Consider the following 26,101-nt stretch of genomic DNA (forward strand, 5'->3'; position numbering starts at 1 on the left):
CACGTTCAAGGTGCGGAAGAATCAATCAGAGCAACAGCTTCTATTTTGACTATGTGAAGAGTGGACATTACAAAGCTTCAACGATCACATTTCAGAAGACTATATATATAAAACCTTGAAGATGAAGAATACAACAAAAACGTGTACATAAATACTTTTTAGGGTTGATTGTAGATAGATTTAGTCTTTTAATGTGTCACTTACTTAGAATGGAAACACTTACATTTTTACCTGCTCTCCAGGAACATCAGTTGGTCTCATAGTTATTAAAAACATTTATCTAATTATACATTTATCTAATTATAAAAAATATATTTTATAAAAATAATAAATTAGTCTAAAAACATTTATCTAATTATACATTTATCTCTAGAGTAAAAAATACAGAAAATAATATATTTTATAATTTTTGAGTTACAATTGATTATTTTTTGGACATTGTTCATCCAAGTATACTATTTTTTATACAATTTATATAGTACGTTGAATATTAAAACTCGAAATTATTTTACTAAAATCACACGTCCTTAATCACCTTTGTCTTCAAATATTATTAACGTCATTTAAAATCTTAAAACGTTCTAATATAATAACAATAAATATAATATTAATTGAATATACAGTATAGTCAAATCATTAAATATAAATATTAAAACATAAATTATTATATATTATTATCAATTAATCATCATTAATAAATATTATCAGTGTATGTTTAAGGTATATGTGCTTTGAATATGTTCTATAAACAAGTTATTTATATTCTAAACGAATTAAAGCAGTTATTTTTAAATTTAAATATTTTTGTTACCCGAATAGATTTTTTTTTTTTTAAAAACAATTACATTTTATTCAAATTTATTATATATTTTTTTTTATCATAATTATTGTATATTATTATAAAATTGACGTTTGAAAATTATTACAAATTACATTTACCAAATATAGAATGCATCCAAATAATTAGAGATAATATTTTTTATCCATAAAATTGAACATCTGAGTGAGGGGTATATTGAATTGAGCTAGATCCTCCTTATAACATACTGATAATAATTTAAGTGAAAATTGGTAAAATTGAGTATTGAATATGTGAAGTATATATAATCACTTCTTCCTTTAAACAAGCTCTCATATATTAAATTTATTATTGTACTTAAACAAGTTATGAAAAATACCTTTATATAATATAATTATAAAAATAAAAAAATAATCATTTTAAACAAATTATGAAAAATATCTTTATATTTCAAAAACAAAACTGAAACATATTTATATATATAATTCATAATTATATAATATATAAATTTATGTTATTTTCTACAATTTAAAGATTATACTATCTCGGTTCGTCTCGTATATCTGGTTTTACCCTTTACAATAATAAAAAAAATAGATTAATAATTATTGATTTTAGAAAGAAAATTTGGATTTTAAAAGTATTGAATTTGAAAACATATAAAGAATCCAAATTCTTACAATTTTACCTTTTACGTAACTACTTTTTCTCAAATTCAAATATTATTTTTAATAAAAACAACTACCTACACAATAAAAACATTACAGAGACAACAAAATTAAAAACACATTATTTATTATTATAATTACTTTTAGTAAAAATATTTTTTATAATTTAATAATATATTTTGATTTCAATAGTGATTATAACAACATGTATTTAAGATTATTCATGTTTTAATAAAAAATAATTAATTAATTAATTTAAAAAATATATTTTTATAATTTACTTTTATTTCAAAACTATTAAGTATTTAATCTATTAGAAATAACGGTTATATATATATAATAGAAATTTTTACCTTTTAATATCTATAATTCATTCTTTAAACAAAAAACATGTTATAATTTAATAAATAAATTCATTATCACAAAATTTATTTTTAAGTATAAATTGTAGATAAGCTTAAATAAATCCATGAACACTAAATAATTTATTATTACAATATTATAAGATTTTCAAACTTTAAATTAGCAGTTTATATATATCAAAATTTGTAATGGCATTTGAAAAGTTATGTAACACCCCGAAAATACATCTAACTATTTAAAATGTTATCCTTACAAAATTAGAGTTTTTCAAAACATTCCTAATACATGATTATGACATATAGAAATATAAATATTTACCATATAAGTTTCAAATCAACACCCTAAAACTCTTAAGACCCTCCTACACCCTGTAATATATCATCTGCTCATGTACGTAGTACAGTCATCGCAGTTCAAACACAGCAAGAGTAAGCTAGTGAAAAGAAATTTCATATCTTATCTATTTTTTTTTTGTAAAAAGAATCAATCAAACGAATCATTTATAAACATTTCTTTAAATGTTGTCATATAAAATTTCAATATCAATTTCATCATTCATATAGACCACACATGGATCTATTTTCAATCACAATCATTGGATTTCATTTCAATCCCACTTCATCTTCCGGAAGACTCATTAAGTATGCCCCTAACACCTAATCCAAAGATTACCAACACATCTAATAGAAAGGATCAGGGTAAGTTCAAACATCCAATACCGAGTGTCTACAGCAGGACCCGGCCGGTGTGTATGAACTCCCTCTTAGGTTCTCACCACCACCTGATATCTTAGTCTATATGACTTACATCATCAGTGAAGCCAGATGATCTCTGTTAAACATAGACTTTTCATACTTAATGTACCATCAAACAACAACTCATACATTATCCCAAACGTATGACATCAATTTCATACAATTCACATCATTCATATATAAAACATATCATTCAATCACATAACATTTAAAATATAATTCAAGAACGTTTCCAATATCAAAAACAATATTTAACTCTCAAACTATCAGAATATAATATTTATAAATTTTAAATAATATCTAAACAAACACACAATATATAAACAAACACACAATATATAAACAAACAACATCCATGGAAGAGAAATTGAATACTGGGATCATGTCCCCTCAATATTCAGATCTCCTAGCCTAGGGTATTATTGAGAGTTAAAGTTAGTTTCCCTTACCTTAAAAGGGCTTGCTTTCCAAACAACTTTTAGAATAAAAAAAAGGTAAAGAGGAAAATGATGGGACAGGGGCTGTTGGTTTTTATTTACGAGGGTTACAATTTACATTGCATATTAATTCAATAAAATTACAATTATTATAAACTTATAATAATAATATATCTATAATAAAGAAAACACAACAAATTTATAAAAATATTTAAAAAATTGCCAACACAGTCAGGATAAGACATGTTTTTCTACTAGTATTTTATAAATTAAATGACATTTAATATTTACAAAATATTTTAATACTATTTTTAAAAATGATACATAGTCAAAATATTACATTTATTATAGGTCTTGTTGGACCTAGACCATTAAGAAAAGCGTTATCATGAAATATAAATAGCATTTATTAAGTAACCTATAACCGTTAGTAACTTATAATCGATTTATGGTCTAACTTATGTGTTTTAAATATAATATTAAATGGACAATTAATTTATGTGCCTTAAATATTATATTAAATAAGCGGTTATTGATTTGAATGTACCCGGTCATAATTAGGGGTATGTACAATATTAATAATTAGTATTAGTATATTTCTTATTAAAATATATTTATTAACTAAATATTTTTAAAGAGTAAGAAAATATTACAAATTTTTTTCTATAAATTCATGTTTAGCTTTCTTGAAATACCACAAAAGAGATTTAACATTTCTTTTACAAATTTTATATCCTTAGAAAAAAATTAGAGAAGAGTGATGGAAAAAATTGAGATAAAAGTTATTGGAGTTATAATCATGGTCATGAGTCTATTGAGTTTTACACAAGCTGAATTATATGGTAAAACGGATGGACTTTTATGCAAAGTGAAGTGTGCATTCAAATGTGAACCTCAACTAGCATTTCCTGGATTATATTCAAAATGCGTTGAAGATTGTCGATCACATTGTAGTAAATTAAACTCTGATCCTATTTATAATTGTGCTGGTAATTGTCAATTAATAAAGTTCATTGCCAACAATATCGGTACGTACTATTGCTTTATAATTTTTCTATATTTGATTTCATTAATTCTTTTTTCATGATTTTTTTATAATTAACGTGACTTGTGTATAAGATTTTGACCATTTACTTTACCTACTTTTCAGGTGCTTATGAGCTTGTGCAAAACGTGAATAATAATTGCATGCAAGAGTGTGTAAAGAAATTATAATTTATACGAATTTTTGAGTGAAAATTGTTAAAGGAAGTAATATTCTTACACAATTATGAGAAATAATCTTGATCAATAAAGAGTATTTGTTATCTATTTAAAAAAAAAATACCAACTATATGTCCCTTCGTTGTTTTTTTTTTTTCTTATCTTCCTTTCTATTGTTAAAATTCTATTAAGAAAGACAATTATAAATATTCTTAAAAGAAAGTCATATATAAATATTATGTGAGTTTGGGATTAAGACGGTATAATATGAATATGAATATATTTGAATGTATAAAATTAGAATAACTATAAAAAATAATTAATTAATTTATTCTTTTCAAATAAAATAAATAAATAAACATAACATGTGACAACCTATTCTTTTCAATGACTATATTTTATAAAAAAACAAATTAAATTTAAGATATTTAATGATAATATAAGAATATGCTAAATTAATAATTAAGAAATGATAAATGAGAAAGTTATTTTGTAATAATAAATGTATTTTGACAACATAGTAACATATCACAATAAATAAAGAAGAATATTCGCGTGTCATTAGTTATATTTGTTTTCATTAAAAGAGAATAACGGCTTTTTGTTTTCGATTATATACATAACTATCTAAAATATATAAAAAGGTTGCTAATAATAAAAATATGCTACTAGATATTATTGTAGAAATTTCCTAAAAACTTTTGATATAAAAATGATACTTATATAAATAAAATAAACTAATACAAAATATGTACAAAATAAAGGAAAAAGTGGATTAAATTATTTTAATAATTAGTAACAATTGTACTTATTTTACATCTGCTCACTAAATTCCTAACAAATAATTAATTAATTGATTGAACAATTACCTGCATGAAAATAGTTTAAAAAATCTTCAAGTGTTTTAGTTATAATTTGTTTTGTAGATAACTTGAGAGAGTGAAACGTCACATTTTTGTATATTTTTCAATGTTATGAAGTGGTTTCCCTTGAGAAATTCCATATTAATGTGAATCTTATAATTGATTTTGATTAATAAAACCCTTTAGCATTTATAATAATTGATTTTGAATAATGAAACTCTTTAGAATTTATAGAAAAGAAATAGAGATAATTAAGTTTGGGGTGAGAGTATAAATTATGTGTTATTATGGTTTGTTATAACAATTGTAAGAATTTGGATTCTTTATCTGTTTTCAAATTCAATATTTTTTAAATACAAATTTTCATTTTAAAATCAATAATTATTAAACTGTTTTATTTTAATATTATAAAGGATAAACAAGTATGCTAAACCTGATATAATTTAAAATATAGTATTATAACAAAAAAATTATACATAAAAAATAAATATACCGTATAGTCAAATCACTAATATAAATATTAAACCATAAATTATTATATGTTATTATCAATTTATCATCCTTAATAAATATTATCACTACATATTTAAAGTATAGGCTTCGAATATGTTCTAATAACCCGTTATTTATATTTAAAATAATAAAGAAGTTATTTCAAATAAATATTTTTATTATATTATTATATATACAATATGAAGCTTTTATTGTATAATAGTTACATTTGATTGAAATTAATAAATGTATTATGTTTAGAAAATACAAAATTAATGTATATTATGATAAATTTGACGGTTGAAAACTATTAAGCATTACATTTACCAAATATAGTATACATCCAGATAAATAGAGATAAATTATGTATATATCATTAAATCAGCTTTAATATTTACAAACTATTTACTCAAAATGTTACATTCGTTACATATATTAATATTAATTATAGAAGAAAATAGTAAATAAATTATTAATATACATTATATTAATATTTTTTCTTAGTAAAGTATATTTGACTAATTGAATATTTTCAAAGAGTAAGAAAATATTACATTATTTTCTCTATAAATTCATGTTTAGCTTTCTTGAATTACCACCAGAGAGATCTAACATTTTATACAAATTTTAGATCATTAGAAAAAATTTAGAGAAGAGTGATGGGGAAATTTGAAATAAAAATTCTTGGAGTTATAATCATGGTCATGTTTCTATTAAGTTTTACACAAGCCGAATTAGATAGCAAAATTGATGGAGTTTTATGCAAAGTCAAGTGTGCATTCAAATGTGAACCTCAACAACTATTTCCTAAATTATATTCAAAATGTATGGAAGATTGTCAATCACATTGCAGTCAATTATCCTCTGATCCTATTTCTAATTGTATTACTAGTTGTCGCTTAATGAAGTCCATTGCCATCAACATCGGTACGTACATTCCCAAAATATCTACTTATTTTCAGGGTTTTATAATTTTTCTCTATATTTGATTTCACTAATTATTCTTTTCATGATTTTTATAATTGACTTTACTTGCTTTTCAGGTTCTCATGATCTTGTGAAGAACGTGATGAATACTTGCATGCAAGAATGTGGAAAAAAGTTATAATTTGTAACATGAGTGAGAAATTGTTAGAAGAAATTATATTTCTACACAATTTTGAGAAATAAATCTTGATCAATAAATATTATTTGTTAACTATTATCAAGAAAAAATTTTAGATCTTCATTTAATTATTATATTTTTAAACGTTATCATCAAATTCTATTAAGAAAAATAATTAGAACATGTTCTCAAAAAGGAAGTGATACGTAAATTGTGAGTCAAAGTATTAAGAGGATATAATGTGAATCATGAATATATATATATATAATTTGAGTAATTTTAAAAATATTTAATTAATTCATACTTTTTAAATACACAAAATATAAATTGAGTTAATTAATAATTTTTTTTATTTGTATGGTTGAATGAGTTGTTATAGTTAATGATTATACTTAAAAGGAATAAGAATTACTTTAAACAAGATATCTATTTTCATAATAAACTTTTTAAATATTGTCATGGTATTGGAGTAAAGACTCCATGTAATAGAGTAATAGAGTAGTCAATCTTTAATTTCAATTAAATTGTAGATAATTGGGTTTATTCAAGTTTAGGAATTAGTTGGTGTTGAGTCCGTAGACGAAACAATACTCACTAGATAATCTCATGATTAAGTGCCTACATGTTTTTATGATAACAAACACTACAGAGTGTATTATGATATGACAAAGCTTTTTCATGTGTATCACAAGATTAGCAAGAATAAAAGAGAATGTGAGCAAGACTCACTAGACGATACAACAAGAGAAAAGGTTGTTAGACGAAACTGTGTAAATGTTGTGTAGACGATCTAGTCTTCATGTTCACTCTTGAAATGAATATAGTCAAAGTAGGAAGAACCGTTGTGCATAAAAGACCATAAGATGAAATAACATCACATAAGACAAAGAACTCGTCAAACAAAGATATATATCAAACGAAGTTCATAAAGAGAATATTTTAACTATGGTTAAGAAAAAATGAGAGATTATTTTATCAAAACACACTAGTGCATGATAATACTACATACCGAAGAATCATTGGAAGACTGTTATATTTAGTCAACACTAGACCGGATATGAGTTTTCCTATGCAATTCCTTAGCCAATTTGTTGAAGCAGCTTCAAAGTTGCACCATCAAGCTGCCTAGAGAATCCTATCAAAATCACTGGATAATGCATTTATAATAAGTGTCATTGTTTAGTGAAATTTTAGGCAAAAACTTAGACATTTATTGATTTTAATTGTTTATTAAGCTATGACTCAATCCTAATTTGAAAAATTAGAATTTAGTAATATATTTTGGTGTTACGAGATTAATAGAATTTTTTATTCTCAATTTTGTGTTATTTTTAGTAATTTAAGGAGAGATGAAGAAAGATATATATATATATATATTATGAATAAAGATGTCACTTAGGTCAAGTCCAAATAGGTTAAATAAGGACGTAAGGTAGAAAGAAAGAGGAGGGAGAAAACCCTAGGAAGCAATTGTCAAGGAGAAACATTCTAGATCTCTTTCTTTTGCTTTGGTGCATGTAATAGTCACCATGAGTGGATAACTCATTTATTTTGGGATTGAATGTAATCTTTTCAAACTATGATGAATCTTGGTAATATTGATATATGATATTTTGTTCTTCCTTGATATTGGTATTGTCATTTTATTCATGAACTTGATTCTTGGATTGTGCTTAAACCTTGAATTTTTATTCATGAACTTGATTCTTGTATTTTATGCTTAAATCATGAAGTTTTATTCATGAACTTGATTCTTGGATCTTGTGTTTAAAGCTTGAATTTTTATTCATGAACTTGGTTCTTGGATTTAACTACAAAATACTTATAAGAATTTGAAATACTCGATATGTTTTGATACTAGACATAAATTAGAATATATCAATTGCTATATAACATCTTTTCTTAATGATAAAAATGTTTTCTAAATATTTGAGACATTAATGTTTAGGAGATATTCTTAATAATTTCATAATTTAGTCATCAATATGAATTACTCTTATATGTTGCATAAATATCAATTAATTTAAAATATTGTATGTTATTTTATTTAATAATATTATGATTTTATATCTTTTACAAATACCATATCCATGTTTCTCACTTGTCGGGTTGCTTAATCCCAATTTTATCAATTGAATTCTTTTAATAATTTACTTTATTTTCCTTTAATTCTCATGCAAAATTATTTTTACAATGCCAATATCTTCTCAATTAAACTTTTGCACATCGTCCAATATTTAAAGTTTATCTCACCAAGTATTGGGGATTTTTGACTCTTTTAATTTGACATTAAAATATCACAGTATTGGGATAATTAAAATAAGAGAGTAATCACCCATCAAACAAACAACTTTGATAATTACTCATATTAAAATAAAATCAAAACTAAAGTTTAAGTGATAAATAAAACTCATTAGAAGAAGTAGGGTATGAGAATTCATCTTTCTTAGAATTATCATTATCTTTTATATTCAATGGAGTCAGATTTGATTTGGTATCAACATTTGTAAAAGATTATGCAACGAATGGAATACTTTGTCTAGTAATACCATGATCATTTTGTGTCCTCGAAGTTAACCCTAGTGAGGATGAAAGATACATAGGCTTGTGAATCATGGAGTCCATTCAAACCCTAAGTTTCTTTTATTAGTTATTTTTTTTCTTTATTTTTGTTTTTATTTTATTTTTAAAGATATTTATTTTTTCTTTGTTTAAAATATTTGTTGTTTTTCTTTTATTTTTAAAAATTAATTATTTTTAAAAATTAGTTATTTTTTTCCTTATTTTTAAATTTTATGTTTTTCTCTTATTTGGCATTTCTAAATTATAGAAAATATTATTTTCCAATAAGATTAATGGACTTGAGTAAATAGCATATAAGTGTAAAAGCTTTCAAAAACTAGAGTTTGAATTGTTTCTATATCAAATATTTTTTGAAATATAATTAATGAGATTACATCTAGGTTAAAACTAAACTAATTACGCTTCAACGTTTTGATCAATATTAACTTGGAAAGTTTTTTTAATACAAAATTAATTGTGGAATAATTGAATATAAAAAGTTTATGTAATGAGAAGAAATTCAAAAATATTGTTTTGGTGATTCTCACGAATTATATTGTAAATTAAATTATTTCCTAATTTGTATTTTGTTCCCATAAACTATTAAAGGAAATATAAGACCCGCACAAAACTGGAAGCACAAGTTTCCTTTCTAAGGAAAAATCGTTTAATGGTTAAAATTTGTGTTATGGTTTATAACGAAACTCACTTATGTGTAGATGTTAGAGTGTAAGTTTAGATGATTCAATGACACATGGTCAAAATAAAAGATTTTATCAAACGATTTATTGATGCATTACATGTTAGGCACTAGAGATTCATTTATTTGTTTGTTTTCTTGCATTGGCGAAGGGTTCTCTGACGCTTCATTTCTCTTATGTTTTTGCTCTCATGCTTCCTCTCGTCTTCTGCGACCCTTAATTGTCTTCTTCGTGTTTATATATTCGTTTCGTTTCTCTTATTTGTTTGTTTTCTTGTATTGGCGAAGGTCACCACTGCTCCATCGCTGATGCATCCATCGTTGCTACCTTAAGGTTTAGAGTTTTTTTTAATTAAATAACAAGCGGTTATTTACCATAGCCGCATTTATAAATGGCATTTAACAATGTGGTTAAATAGCCGCCTTCTTATCTCTTGTATTTACGACTACGTGTACATAAAGCTGCCGTTTTAAATCACAAATAGCCGTCGTCTTTTGGGAGTAGATGTGTGAGGATTTGAGGGAGTGGATATGTGAGGATGTGATAAGAAAGTGTGAAGAAAGTGAGGTTGTTTGGATTGGGGTATGTTAGAGTGGATGTGTGAGGAAAGTTTATGGAAGTTTGTGAGTGATATGATGGTTGTGAGGGAGTTTTATTTTTTTTTTAAATTGTTAAATGTTACTTTACAAATTTATCCATGCCTATTAAATTTTTTTTAATAATGAAATGAGTTAATTTTTTTTAGAAATAAACAACTTTCACATATTTCATAAATTTAAAATTAAAATTAAAAAATAAATATATACTACATATAAATATATATATATATATATATAATTTAAAAATTATAATTAGAAAAAAATTATTCAACAAATTAAATAAAAATAAAACTTCAAATAATTTCTTAAAATATTAAACATGTATTATAAAATTAGAAAAAAAAATAGATCTTATATAAATAAAGATAATATTTTTTATTATTAAAAACCATATAATAATAAAAAATAAAATAAAAACTAAAAAAATATAACGTAATTAACAATGAAAAATAATTTCATAAAAAACTATTATCAAATAAATTACAAACTCATAAATATAATAATTATAAAAAATATATTAATATAAACGCAACAAAAAATTAAATAAAAAATAAAAAGAGAACTTTAAATAAATTTTTTAAATATTAAATATATACTATAAAATTAGAAAAAAAAAATCACATCTTGTATAAATAAATAAAATACTGTTTTTTAATATTAAAAACCTTTGTAGATGAATGAGGGTAAATACGTAAATAGCACATGCTGATGTGGTTTTCCCTCTGCATCTGTTCATTTTGAGGGGAAAGGATATTTACTGTTCACAGGTATATCTTCTTCTCCTCTTCTCTGCAAAACCTTGGATCCAAACTAGTGATATCTTCTTACTTCTTTCCTTATTAACATCACATCTATGGAAGCATACATAGCCTTAATATTTATGCACCAGTGACAGAGGCCAAACTATTTGCCAATTGTCTGTTTTTAACTATTTTTGGTGGTCTAGCCTACATTAGCTAATAGCTTGTCTGGAATTGCAGGTATGTAAGATTGTGGAAGGTCAAAGATATTCAAAGAGGTTGAATGAGAGGCAGATCACTGCTCTTCTGAAAGTTACATGCCAGCGTCCTGTTGAGAGGGAGCGTGATATCATGCAGATAGTTGATCTTTTGGGATTATATTGTTTATTTTTTCTAAATTTAATGATGCAACAAGTAATTGATGTTTTGGTCTTGGGACTGTGTGGGGTATTATGTTTAATTTTTTTTTCTCTGATATAGTGTTTTATCTCAATCAATAAAGATAATATTTTACAATGGAAATTTTGGTCAATCTTTCTCTTAAATTAAAGTTTTTTCTCGTTATTAAAATAGATAATGAATGTAAATATTTACGAAAAATGTTGTCAAGGTTGAAGCTATAGATTTTTTGCTTCCCTGTAATACATGGGTATTGTGATTCTCCAAGAAAATAAATCATTGTGATTTTAGTGGGACTTTACTATGAAATGAATTTTACAATAGCAGCTTTGATTTGATCAAGTTCTTAGGGGAGCTCAGTGCAAGGAATTTCAGTTTTTGAATGCATAATTCCTTTGTGCACTGATTGCAGTCGAACAACATCTATTAATTGTCAGTTCACCAAAAAAATATCTTTTTGTTCATTATCCATCTTTCTTAGTAAGTCTGTAGAGAGCATTGTAGTTGGAAATTGGTTAGTTCTTCATCAACAATATCTAGAAGCAACTTCAATTTTAGTATAGTTTTAGTTTAGAGTAAATTATTCTCCTATATTCCTTTGAGAAAGAGAAGTTGGAGATCCCACATCGACTAGAGATTAAGACATTTCATTGTATATAAGTGGATGCAAATATCAACCAATGAACTGGTTTTATGGGGGTTGAGTTAGGCTTAAAGTCTACTTTGTAATAGGCTATCATAGTCATTTCGAGTCTATCTTAGCAAGTGAGATAGATCTTGGACTAGTTTGACTAAGCATGTGTTTAAAATGAGCTAATTCAGGATCTTTTCAAGCAATGGCAAGATCCAGTTAGAGGAAGAGTGACTGGTGGAATGACTAATGCAAATTGGGAGCTTTTTTGTTAGTTTATAAATGCACTATGGTGCTAAATAATTCTACTTATAAAATATTGCAGGCACATCCAACAGAGTTTGATTTTTATCTTTGTAGCCATGCTGAAATACAGGTGAGATATTTTACTCTTTTTTATCATAACTTGTAATTTTATGTTAAACTACATCCTCATTTATGTAAATCATGTGTTACACAGGGTACAAGTCGTCCTGCTCACTATCACGTGTTGTGGGATGAAAACAATTTTACTGCAGATGCTTTGCAAACTCTTACTAAGAACCTTTGCTACATGTAAGTTCGTTTGCGTTGCTTTTCAAATTTCCATGCTCCAATTTTTAAACAGGATACTGAATTTGATGTTTTTGTTTTGTTAGATATGCTAGATGTACTCGATTCATTGGTGAGTTTCCCATCTTATATCTGGTTTAATGGATTTTAATGTTACTTTTACATATATTTATTATTGTTATATTTAAATTTATTGGGTTAAAATTATTTATTTCAGATATCAGATACTAGACATTAGATACTGGAAGTGGTGCTTCATCACCTAATCAAATAATAGGATTAAGTGCTGGAAGCAAAACTGATTAGGGATGTGTGTTTTAATTTTAAATTATGTATGAACTTTTGAACAATTATGTGTTTTAATTTTCAATTACGTATCAACTTTTGAACAATATTATGTATGCTCTAATTTTTCATGAAATGAATGGATGCTTATAACTTTATACATTATTTCATTTTATTAGTATATTATTTTTTTTTATATCTTATGTTTAATTTAATTGTGAAAACCAGATTATAAAAAAGTGGTGGTTAAATTTCACTTATTTAGAATTAAAATTACGTCAATTGAAACCAACATATTATTTTTACAATTTTATTATAATATTGACGGTTAAAAACACCACATTATACCCTATATAATAGCGTTGAAATATTTTTCAATGATTAAATTGTAACAGTTATAACTGACACTACTTACGTATAAAAATTGTCACTTTAACTATATTTAAAGTGGCAGGTGTTGCGACGGGTAGTGTAAAACCGTCACATTAAACTTCGTGACATATATTGTAACAGTTATAAACGACAATTTATACGAAAATAACCGTCACATTATACACAATTTTTTGTAGTAAAATTACAAGGAAAAAATATGCCTAATTCTAGTTTTATACATATTTTTTTACAAGACCAAAAAGAAGGAAAAAAATCCTTATGATTAATGGACCCCTTCATTGCCAAAATGAAATTATTTCTTATCTGAGAGGAAAGAAAATTAGCTTAGAAGGAGCAAAAAGAACCTTAATCGCAGAAACAATGCTCCAGAACATAATACATCTTCATCTACATGAGACAAGTTTTTTTAAGTGCTAGAGAAAACTCCAGAGGTGATCAATCTAGCCCCTTAAATCCAAACCAATCACTCAAGACCCGCAACAGTAACGATTTCTTCTATGAACTGAAGCCAAAAAGAGGGAGAAATGGTAAAGAAAGGAATAACCTGGGGAGAAAGAGAAAGGAATAACTTGGAGAAGAAATTTGAGAGAATAAATTGATGATATGACTTAATTGTTCTAATATGATTTGTCTAATTATAATTATTTTTTCTTATTGTAGTAAAATATGTTAATACTTGTTGTACTAAACTAACTATTTATCCTAAAAACTGTAATATGTTAATGAATTGATTTAAATATTTTTTGGGATAATATACATGTTTGTTCATGTGTTCGTTATCTTAAACATGTCAATTTAATAAATTAACCTTATTAAATTTTAATAAAATTATGATAAATTAGCTAACTGCGCCTCTTAATTCATTAGATCTTATTAATAAACTCAGTGGGAGAAATATTAACATTACTGCAAAGCAGTATATTTTAACATCTTATCGTTAGTCTTAAAAGTTAAACCTCTTTATATTTTATTTATACTACTAATAAGAAGAAGAATGAGAAGGTAAAATAATAATAATAATAATAATAATAATAATAACAATAATTACACATTGGCAATGCATTAGCTTGGTGCTAATGTATTGTTTACATAGATACATAAGGAGAGTAACAATCAAAATAGACTTCACCGGAATTCAAGACTTGGTCAAAGCCCATTTGACTTTTCATCTATTAGAGCCCAACTTAACATCTCAGTGCAGAACTGATCATCTGGTTTCAGCCACAAGGCCTAACATTCAAGGAATAAAAAATCATAAATAAACTTCCAATAATCCCATGGAGATTCTCTTCATAGGATGTAAACAGTATAGTTATAAGAACAATATTCAAACACAGATAAACATGGCAGAATCACAAAGGTAAGATTCATACAATAACTACTTGAAGATAAATTGCTAAGTAAACATTATCAAATTTGGGCACTCCATTCAACAACTGAAATCCAATGAACTTTCTCAGAGATAGTTCACTTTTACCATAATCAGCCATTTTTAAGAGCTACCTCCTTTTCCAAAAATTTTGATGTTTTGGACTAACTTTTTTATTCCAAAGCTACTGATGTTTTACCATTTCAAGCCTCATTAATTATTTGACTCCTCGTAAACCGTGTAAAATAACTACATTTGATCTTTTACTAGAAAAACTACACCTGCAGCCTATTTTACAAAGAACCTCGACAAAAAAGAAACACATTTTATGTTGAAAAGGGGGTTTGGCCTAGGCATGTTAATATTTTTTGCACTTATTAATGTGTGCACCTAGTTTAGTTTTGAAGGTTAAAACATATATAATAAATTTTCCTCATTCTAATAAAACTAGTTGTAAATTTGCTATTTTACCCTTTCTCTCCTCACAATAAATTCATGGGTAAATTATTCAAAGATTAAAAAAACACATAAGGATATAATTGATAAAAAGAATAAATAATGTGATCTTGAATTTTGCAAAAGACAAATAAATAGGAATAAGAATTCTCAAAAAGTCGACACTTAGAAATAAAGGAGGAAATAACAAAGTAGACACCTCATAATTTTCAGAGTTCATATCAAACAAATGATGGACACTCTCAGAAACAAGTGCGTTCAGAAAAGTCCATTCAACCTTACATTTATTACACATGTAAAATACCGTGCCTATGATAAGTAGCGCCTCCTAAGAACATATTTGGTTTGAAAAAAATGTTACTTTTTACTAATGAGTATTCATTATGAGCCGTTATTTTCTTTTCACTGTTTCTTGTTCTCTAGAGGTTATTAAAGAAACGGTGAAAATATGTTACACGCAAGATGGCTATAAGAGCTCTATGCTAAATAAAACCAATCGTGCAACATAGGTTAATTATCATGAATACAAAGCAATATTGAAACAGAGTTACTCACTTTGTGATAATATGTTATTGCTGTAGTGAAATCATCCTGCATAAATTACATTCAACAGTAAAAGAAGGAAGTTAATCAATTTGATCAGATAAAAAAAATATAAAGATATACAAAAAGTTTAAAAGAAATAATAGAAATTTGGAACGTATGAGCCATTCACAGACACAGTGCCATGTCCAGGTAGTACATGCAGAACTTATTTCTTTTTCACACGTACACTACTTTTAACCAGCCTCAACTTCTTTCAATAAATATACCCATTAATGAATGAATGTGTTGAAATCTGCTTTTGCAGGTATAGTTGAAAAATCCATCAATTATGCCAACAAAAGCAATGTCATGATTTTGGCAGATCAGACCAAGAACTAGGATATCGTGGAACCATCACATTTTCCACTCAAATATGGATAATGGAACCAAACTACTATTCCTCTCAAAAATTACAAAAGCTGACAGAGTAATCGTTCCCCTGCGACCAGCACAGATTATTTTTAGATAAAAGTCAACATAAACTATTTACCTGATGAAACCACAAATCAAAATTTCCAAGCCAACTCATACATAAAAGGCTACATTTGCTTTTCAGAAAACACCACAATACACCATGTTATACCGGAAAACACATAATAGGAAAAAAATAACAGTTTATATACCTGTAAGTGATAAGTATATGCAAGACCAGCATAAGTGCTCACACTTCTCGTTGATAATGCAAGTGCCTTCTCATAATACGAAATTGCTTCTCCGTACATCCTGAAACAGTATTTAGACAGTCAGAATCAGCTATCCTGTCCTACACCAGTCATGATTAACAGATTAGCACTGCCACTATTTAGATCAAACCTTTTTATCAATCCAAGAAATTGATATTTCAACTTTCTTTCAGTCAAAAATTAATTGATTAGGAAATTTGGAAAAATCAAAATTTAGGACAAGAAAAATAAACATAAAGTAGCCGTAAAAATAACAAAAAATTCACAGGTTTTAAAACAAATACTCAAGCAAATGATGCTTCAACTCTACAATAGAAATTCTCAGCAGCTAAATATTCTAAAGCTGAGGACAAGAAAATTAAGTCAGAAGACCACTGAGATATTTGTCAACTTACTTCAGTTTTCTGTATGCATGGGCAAGATTGACTACAGTCGATTCCCACATTTCAGATAAAGCAGTTGGTATCAATGCTAATGTTTTCTCAAACCACCAGACAGCTTTCTTATACCTGAATCAGAAGCCACGGTCAATCAGGTAAATGTCTCTTAATTTTGCCATTTTGATTAAAAGAATGTTTTTTAACTGTACAGAAATTTGGAAATAAAGAGAGTAGACTATTACAAGATAAAATCTGAAAGTCAGCGATTTTGTATAATAAAATAACCACCGTCCATGGTTAAAAACTAACAATACATTGTTACTCTCAGACTTAATCCTCTACTAAGGGCTTTTAAGACCTCAATTTTCTTCCTCTTTTTCAAAATGGTAAGAAATCTGTCAAAAAAATTTAATCCATAATCTCAAAAGATGGTGTTGACCAAAAAGTAACTCAATGGATCAACTAATGATATCTTCAACAATCACGGTCTGGAGATTAAGTGTATCAAACATCCCAAATGGAATTTTACATGTATCAGATCATGTGAATATCCCTATAAGAGATATTCACTGTATGTATCTTAGCATCTACATTCATGATTACAGAATAAATATTTACATCATAACTTGGATTAAAAGTAAATAAATATCATCAAGTGCAAAACTGCATGTACTCGTAAAAAATGTGAAAAAGCTCCAATTCCAACAAATATATGTTTATAGTATTTTATGAACCTTCATGAGACTTATAATATATTATGTCAGTCAAGTTGGCAAGTTCAATCTATCTATATTACAGAACTGAGAGCAATCATATTTGGGAAAGATATATGAATTAAAATACTCAGTATGAGATAATTATGAAAACTAACATTTAAATAACAACACTAGCTCTAATTCCAACAGAAACTTAAATGCAGTTCTCAGACACCAAGCTTTGCAGATTTAACCAGGCACATAGGCAGTGGTCCAATTTTAAAGTTTACAATTGCAGACTCAACTCTAAAAGTGAAAGATAACTCAGCATACACGTTCACAATGTCATATCAAATCTGTATTCGCTGCACGTAGTGAAAACTAATAAAGATTTTGAATTAAACTGCATCGTGGTCAGATTCTCCACATGCAGGCTTTCTCTTTCATATAGGATCATTTGAATAGCAATCAAGGGAAGGGAAGTCTGTACAAGTTAACATGAACATCAGATTTAGTAACTAAAATAATTATAAGCATATAGGTATCTTTACTCTTTCATATGATAGGCAACAACTCCAAGTTCATTATACACAAGTGGATCTGAGGGGCAAGTTGACTTGGCCTGTATAAAAAACTGAAAAAACAGAGGAACGTTAATTGTTTTACTGGTAGTCAGTGATAGAAAGTAGACCTTGTTCATTTTATAGAATTTGCAAGGATATAGGAAGGCATTAAATCCTAGCCTGGCAACCCCCCACCCTTCCCCACAAAAAAAAAATAGAGGCTTCCCTTCCTTTAATACATCCAACTTTATAAAATATACCTGCTCAGCAAGCTTATAGCTGTGGGTACGCATGCATTCCATTCCAATGTAAAGAGTTGGTAAGTGGCACCTGGAATAAGACAACATCAAGATTTAACCTGTAAAAGAACAATTTATAGAGAGAGAGAGAGAGAGAGAGAGAGAGAGAAATAAGAGGATTTCATGCAGAAGTTTTTAAACAAACAAAAGAGACCCATATGCTGGCATGTTATCACCTATTGTAAGATTCATAACTTTGATTTTTGAAATTGTCAATTGCCTTGTGATTTGGTGAGTGAGCATTTGTGTTAAGGAAATTGGTTGGAATTATATCCTGATTCATAGAAGATTATGAGCCACTAAAAGTAAAAATGTTGCAATCTCGCAAAGGTAAAATTAAGCTTCCTTTCGCACTCCCTTTGCTGCAACAAAAAGCTCAAAACTCCCAAAGCAAAAAAAAAATGCATCATTTTTGTTAGATTGTAATCATTGAAACATAGTTTAGTTTTCCAAATTTCTTAATATATTTATGTGCAGATTTGCATTTTACAGACTGTGCAGATATGATCTACCATGCAGAAGTTCCAAGCCTCGCCACCTTACCCCTCGCTTCTGTGTTCCTTGGAAGGACATACAAGAAGGAATTGGCAACATCTTTGTGCAGCAGTTCACTAAAGACCAGACTATAGCAGCTCCTTTCTCCGTGAGGATCATTCCTCCGGCAGTGTTCAAAGTTTTTCTGGATCGAGTATGTCCAAGTGACTACTAGCTTTGAACTAGAAGAAGCTAAAGGCAATTAAAAAACACCTGCACAGATCAAACTATCTAAGGCTGACCCCACGCCCAGACCGCAAGACTAGCTATGTCTACAGTGTAGAAGGCTTTCAGAGGACTCTCTATAGATGAAGCTTTCCAAGCTTGGAGTAAAGAGTTGTTTAAAGACTCAGAAACAGCCTCAACCTCTCAGTCATCCAACAGAGGGAGCTGCTACTACAGTACAAACAATTTGACCTTCTTACACCTTACACAACAGTATCCGCCCAATGATGTCACCACCTTCTTCCTTCAAGAACCAGGTTTTCCTTCTACAAGATGCTTATCCAAAAGACAATATCCGGCATGACCTTGAACAAAAGATACAAGACGCCATTGAACAGTGCCATCTAAAGGCCAAGGTGTGTAACGAGTTAAGAACAAGCACGAGTCAAAGAAGACGAAGAAGCAAGAGCTTCTGTTGAAGCTCTTGTCCAGCAACATACAGAAGCTGAAGTGTACGACAACTGATACGAGATGCTCCATCTTCCAGCCCCCAAAGCTTAACCTATACCAGCTATACCCCTCAGCATGAGACAATCTATCATGGATGCAGAGGACAGAACAGTTAGCTTCCACCTTTGCCCCTCAGATTCAAAGCTCTTTCATTTAGCGTTTACATCAGCTCAAAGTTTCTCAACCTGCCACCTAACCTGATACAAGCCAACAGCCACCACAGCAGCCTCACTAGCAGCAATGATGTTTTCTTCTAGGAACTTTTTTTATTATGTCAAAAAAAGAAGGGGGGGAGGGGGGATTTGTTAAACAACACACATTTCTTTTTCTGCTTAATTTGAGTTCATAGTTGTGATTACTTGTTAACACTTTCACACAAAACAGAATATTAGAATGAGCATTCGTCCATGTCCAAAACTGTGCATAATATATGATTTTTTTTTTCTGATACCTGTTGAGACCCTAAGCGCTCTAACCTAGTCTTATACATGTTATACTCACATGAACCTTCTAATGTGTGTTTTATGCAAGCCTTGGTTCTTCAGACTTAGTCCTCCAAGTTTATCTGACAAAGTGCATCAGTTAGTCTAACCACGCAGTTCATTTGCCCTTCATATGGCCATCAGATGAGACACCTCAAACAAAGTTCATAACATCTAATAACAATGGTCATACATGCATACATACATATATTCATGTGTTTAGAATCAAAACGTGTAATCAAAGTAAAAAACACAAACGTTTAGAAAGACTATTCATAATGCCGTAACTGGAAAGAGTTTTTATAGAAAGTGCATATCTTCACTGTTAAAAAAAAGAATAGGCAGTAAGCAATAATTATGGAATTAATTTTCTTGATCTAAAAAAAAACAACATATTGTATTTAAAGGAAAAACGAAATCCTAAAAAAGGAAATAAATCTCCAGACATAAAGACTCTAATATCTGGAGCAAATCTACCAAATAAACTCCTAATCTCAATCCCTTAATTTTAGGGATTTCTTACAAACAAATCTATATTTGTTATCCAATCAGCCTACATTTATTGTAGAGTAAATGTGCAATAATAACACCATATTTCAACACCCCTCTCAAGATAAGAAATAAATGTCCTTCATTCTCAGCTTGGTTATGAGATTATTTAAGTTTGAGATATTAAGTCTTTTTGTCAGCAAATCAACCACCTGTTGCTTGGATGGAATGTATCACATGCATACTAAACTCTCTTCTAATTTTTCCTTATTGACAGCAGTTTCTGACAGGGTTGGCACAGTGACTGAAGGTAGGACAGTTGTGCACGATTGTACCCACTCTAATACCAAGTTGAAGGTTTTAGATTGAAAAATAGTTTTTCTACACCCAACTAATGTGTATTTACAAATATATAAATTTGAGTAATTAACAATACAGCTCTCAGAAATCATAATATGGGCTATTGCCTATTACATACTATGTATAAAAAAACAGCTTTATGAAAGCTACACAACAAAAAATAATCATTATTCAACAGAAACATAATAATAAAACACGGGATTATTCTTTTTTCAATTTCTCTCTTACGATTCCTTTTGCAAGAACCCAAATCAGATCTTATAACCATGTACCAGATTTCCCAGCCACAGTTATTCTTATTTGACATTTTTATTCAAGAAATTAACAAAAGAAAATTACTCATTCAGGGAAGTAGCAGGAATCATTAACAGGAAAAATCAATATCTTACCCAGGAAACAATCTAGCTGCAGTGCGGTAAGCTGACATAGCCTGATCACCCTCTTCTTGAGCAGCATAAGCATTCCCATAGCCTATCCATGCAGGGGGAAATGTTCCATCTAGACTAGTTGCCTTGCTGTAAGGAACACGATGAAACTAATAAGTTTTTATAATGATGTTCAGAAACAATCGGCAGCAAGAGTAATGAACACTTGATAATAGGAACTCTTGCAGACAATTCAGATTAGAAAAGCAATCTTTAATTAGATTACAGAGAAATTGTCAAGCAATCTAATTCAGGACAAAGATACATAAACTCAAACTTAACAAGCCACCAAAAACAACTCAATCAATCCAGCCCAAGACCAATCATATATGCATTTCTGTAAAGCTGAGTTGATAACATGACATTAAACATAACATATCCTCCACTACTTACTAAGGCATAATATTCCTTGGTAATGAAACAAATAGACAACTGCATCAAATGTCAAATATAACAAATTACCTTATCCTATGAAATATAAGGAAGTATAACAGTCGTTTTTAGAATAATTTCTCAAGTAAATAAGATTCAAACATAATCAACTAGACAAAAAACAAAGAACCATGTTCCTATGATGATAAATTAATAACATTACCATTAAATGTTTTAAAATTAATCATATCTAACTATCAAAGTAAGATATTCTTACCTAAAATAACGACGGGATTGATCATACTTCTTGATACAGTAGTAGTAGCAACCAACAGCAAACCATGATAAAGCCCTAAGCCAACATTAATGAGATTTAATTGTTTTACAGAGGCAACTACATATATCAAGGAAAAGACTAAATAAAGAATGACTCTTATATGTAGCAAATCATTATAAGACTATCAGCATCATGGAAGAAGTGTTTACATCTGAGGATAATCCTTCACCAAATTGCACGCCATCAAATAGAGTTCATTTGAATGCCCAAGTTCAACAGCAGCTGCCAGGTGTACTAACGTACACTTCAGATGGAAAAGATCCTTCTCAAGCAAACTGTAACAGAATAAGTCAGGAAGAGAAACAGAAGAATGATTGGGACAGTGAATATCCCCCACTTACACATATGTTAAGTCAAAACATTTCTGATATTCACCACACTGATGGTAGTATTCAGCTTTGCAGGCCAATAGATCGGTATTGGATTTCAGTGAGCGCAAGAAAGAAGTATCAGATTGGTCACTTTTACAGCTTTCATTCTCAAGTTCTCGGAACTTGGCTTCTACAACGTTTTCTTTGTCATACTGCATGACAAATAAGGGATTATCTTTCAGCAGCACAAAACATTTAGATAGAAGCAAATTGTACCTGTCACCTGCCATTACCTTCTTTATCAAACAAGAATAAAATGAAGAAAGCCATCCATCCTCACTACCAAATTGCAATGACGATATCAAATTTGCTTCTGAAATTTTCCATACAGAAAGGAATGACATGTATGATATTAAAATCAAGTTTAAAATCTACAAGGGATCAATGAAAACCTCTACCTTCCTGGCAAGTAAGCATGTGATTCTCAATAAGACATTCCAAAGCCTGACATAATTATTGCCAAACAGCAAGGAAAAAATAGATAACTGTTAACTAGTGTGCTAGAAAAAATATCCAAGTACGTATTCTACAAATGACAACTTCCCAAAAATGAAAATAATAAATTAGAGCATTATAATGCCTGAGGACTACTGGCTACAATCAACATTTTCAATTCTACTCTAGAGAAACTATCATAAGAAAAATAAACAGTTTCTTTAGTAAAAGCTGTTATAGAAGTCTAAGGTATACGAGTATTTTTTTCAGCACTAGAATGGCACCTAACTGTCCCAAGGAATGGGGGTGTTCTATTAGATGGTGCTGAACCCCCCATCAGTAATTCATAAGCAATTGTCCCAACCAAGTGAGCACAGCTCACAAGACCAGTCCTGGCATTACAAGACACTAGTAATGAACTTAACAAAGACAGTAAGTAGAATATCAATCCATACCTCATAACATAAAGGATCCGCTTTTATAGCAGCTTTATACCTTTAACAAAAACAAACACAGCAGAACAAATGAGTTTTTATTATCAAATGTCACGCAATTATACTTCCATATAATAAATGTAGAAAAAGGACCCGTGTGGATAAAGTTATTAATAAGTATTTATAAGAGAATAAAATAAAAAGATAAAATGAATCAAACTTCTCTCAGAAGTTAAATTCAACTTGTGCATTTAAACTTTTCTAAAAATCACTACTCCAATAGCTGTTGTACATAAGTTGATTTTAACTTGTGGAAGATATTTTGTTCATTTTACCTCTAATTTTCCTCTTCCATATGAATATATTGAGGAGTTTATCCAGACTGACCCTAAATTCATCTCTTTTCTACTTATCTAGAAGTTAGAGAGTAACAATCAAAATGCCCCAAACATACTCACCACAGTCTAGCCTGGGCACGGTTTTCTAGAGCCTCGTATGCTTTTCCTCTTAAGAAGCATATTGCAGAAGATATCTGTAATAGCATAATAAAATGTATTCAGATAACCAGAAAAAGAAAATAAACAACGGCAGACTTCCCATTTCTAACAAGATCTTCCAAAAATGTATCACATTCCAAGAACTTCACCTATATATTACTATTCTAGTACACCATATCAAAGCACCCAAGTAATTCCAAATTTAAATCCAGAATTAGACGTTTGGTAAACTAGGTGTGATTTAAGAAGTAGTCATTTCTTTTTTTTTTAAATCCTACGATCTATGACTGATTAATAGTATAAAAACCTTACATATACTATTTTCTGTAAGAAAAAAAATTCTGTAGAAAAATAGAAAAGAAACAAGTAAAAAAATGGAACTCACATTAATTTCACGATCTTCACAATCTTTATCCAAGTACATGACATTCGAGTCCTTCGTATCATAAACATTTCCTTCGTCATCCACTTTAGCCTCACCCAGCATCGACAGGCACTGATCCCACTCCTTCAATTCCTCCTTCAGTTCCACCACGCAGTCATTTACAAACACCAATAAAATTTAATTAACAAAAAATTATAAAACCTTCAACTTCATCCCTAAAGTATTATACCATCTCCTAAAGTGCCCCTAAAGTATAAAAAATTATACAAGAAATACCTAAATATTAAAACACATTAAGTACTTTATAAGTATAGAAAAATCCATCAAATTAGACTTTATTGCAAATACCATACAAGAACTTAGAAACTAAAATGATAGGTATTTAATTGAGATTATTTATACTATTTTATTACTTCACTATTACCTTGGACAGTGACTTACACTTAAAGGACTAAATTGACAGTTTATTCTTAATAAACTTATTTACTTATTCAATAAATGAAGAAAAATAACGAAATGGAAGAAAGATTGGGGGCAATACAAGGCACTTGGCGGCGAGGTAGCGGAATCGGAGGTCGCTGAGAACGATTTTGGAAGCATTGAGGAGGTGGAAGGCACGGCGGTAGTGGCGGCCAAGGAAGAGCGCCTGCGCCTGCATGTAGATGTCGGCGGGGTCGGCGGTGAAGGCGGCAACTTTATCGGCGAAGAAGATGGCGGAGGAATAAAGGTGTTTGCTCACGCAGTCGCGCACCACACCTCGGAGCTTCTCGATTTCTTCCTCCCTCATCTTCGCACTCACTTTACTCTTTCAGTCACTGCTAGGGTTTCTGTTCTTCTTCGTCTGCTTGGTCCTGGCTTCGTGGTTCAGAGGCCAAATTGAAATAAAGGAGGGAAGAAGGCTTTTGGATCAATTTTTAATTTGCTATTCAAACTAATAAAATAGTTTTAATAGTATCTTGTTGAATGAATTTATAAGAATCCGTTGTAGTCTAGTTGGTCAGGATGTTCGGCTCTCACCCGAAAGACCCGGGTTCAAGTCCCGGCAACGGAAAATGTTTACCTTTTTTAATCAAATTATAAAATAATCATATGCATACATTTTTATTTATATAAATATTTAATTTTAATTTTAACTTATTGAAATAAAGTACTAAAAGAAAAAAAATAGACATACAAAGGTAAACAGTGTCACTGTTTTCACTGGTTATGTTTAAAGATAATAATCTGTTTTATTGTTTAATTCGATTACCAAACCATTCAATTTAAGAAAAAAAATCAGTTTTAATCGATTTTAATGTTTATTATTATTTTTATAGTAATTTTAATCAAATATTATTATTAGATTAACATTATTACTAATTGGTTATTTAGCCTAAAGGATTCTCTCTTAAGAAAAATAAAACGGACAAACATATATTTTTATATTAAATAACATTATTATTTTTTTATTTATTCTTTTGTAATTATTATATAAATTTATTTCTTTATTATTATTTATATTTATAATTTATTATATATATAATATGATTAATTATGTTATTTTATAATAATTAATTCTTTATAATTTTGATTATATTTTTTATATTTAATTGTAATTTTATTTTAAATAAAAATAATAATAATTTGAATTTAAAAAAATAAAAAAATTAAAATGAAAATGAAAATTAATTAATTAAATATATATATTCTTGGTACAGAGTATGTATTTGCTTTTTCTTTTGTGAGAAA

General features: G+C 28.5%; 1 protein-coding gene and 1 non-coding gene across 2 annotated transcripts; one reads left to right on the forward strand and one right to left on the reverse strand.

The window, feature by feature from the left end:
• Window positions 1-14,544: 14,544 nt before the first annotated feature.
• Window positions 14,545-25,414, reverse strand: LOC137824872 (anaphase-promoting complex subunit 6). Its single transcript, XM_068630553.1, has 16 exons — window positions 24,915-25,414; window positions 24,374-24,508; window positions 23,950-24,023; window positions 23,513-23,552; window positions 23,021-23,066; window positions 22,856-22,935; window positions 22,593-22,774; window positions 22,401-22,526; window positions 22,192-22,266; window positions 21,507-21,632; window positions 18,539-18,608; window positions 18,267-18,349; window positions 17,036-17,149; window positions 16,581-16,680; window positions 15,928-15,963; window positions 14,545-14,777 (listed from the first exon to the last, which is right to left on the reverse strand). The coding sequence occupies exons 1-16, from the start codon at window positions 25,158-25,160 to the stop codon at window positions 14,694-14,696; spliced, it is 1,617 nt and encodes a 538-aa protein (XP_068486654.1). The 5' UTR covers window positions 25,161-25,414; the 3' UTR covers window positions 14,545-14,693.
• Window positions 25,352-25,424, forward strand: TRNAE-CUC (transfer RNA glutamic acid (anticodon CUC)). The gene has a single exon. It is a non-coding gene; the product is annotated as a tRNA-Glu (tRNA).
• The last annotated feature ends 677 nt before the right edge of the window (window positions 25,425-26,101 follow it).

The sequence above is a fragment of the Phaseolus vulgaris genome, chromosome 11 (genome assembly GCF_000499845.2).
Source record: "Phaseolus vulgaris cultivar G19833 chromosome 11, P. vulgaris v2.0, whole genome shotgun sequence".
In the NCBI taxonomy this organism is placed as follows: domain Eukaryota; kingdom Viridiplantae; phylum Streptophyta; class Magnoliopsida; order Fabales; family Fabaceae; genus Phaseolus; species Phaseolus vulgaris.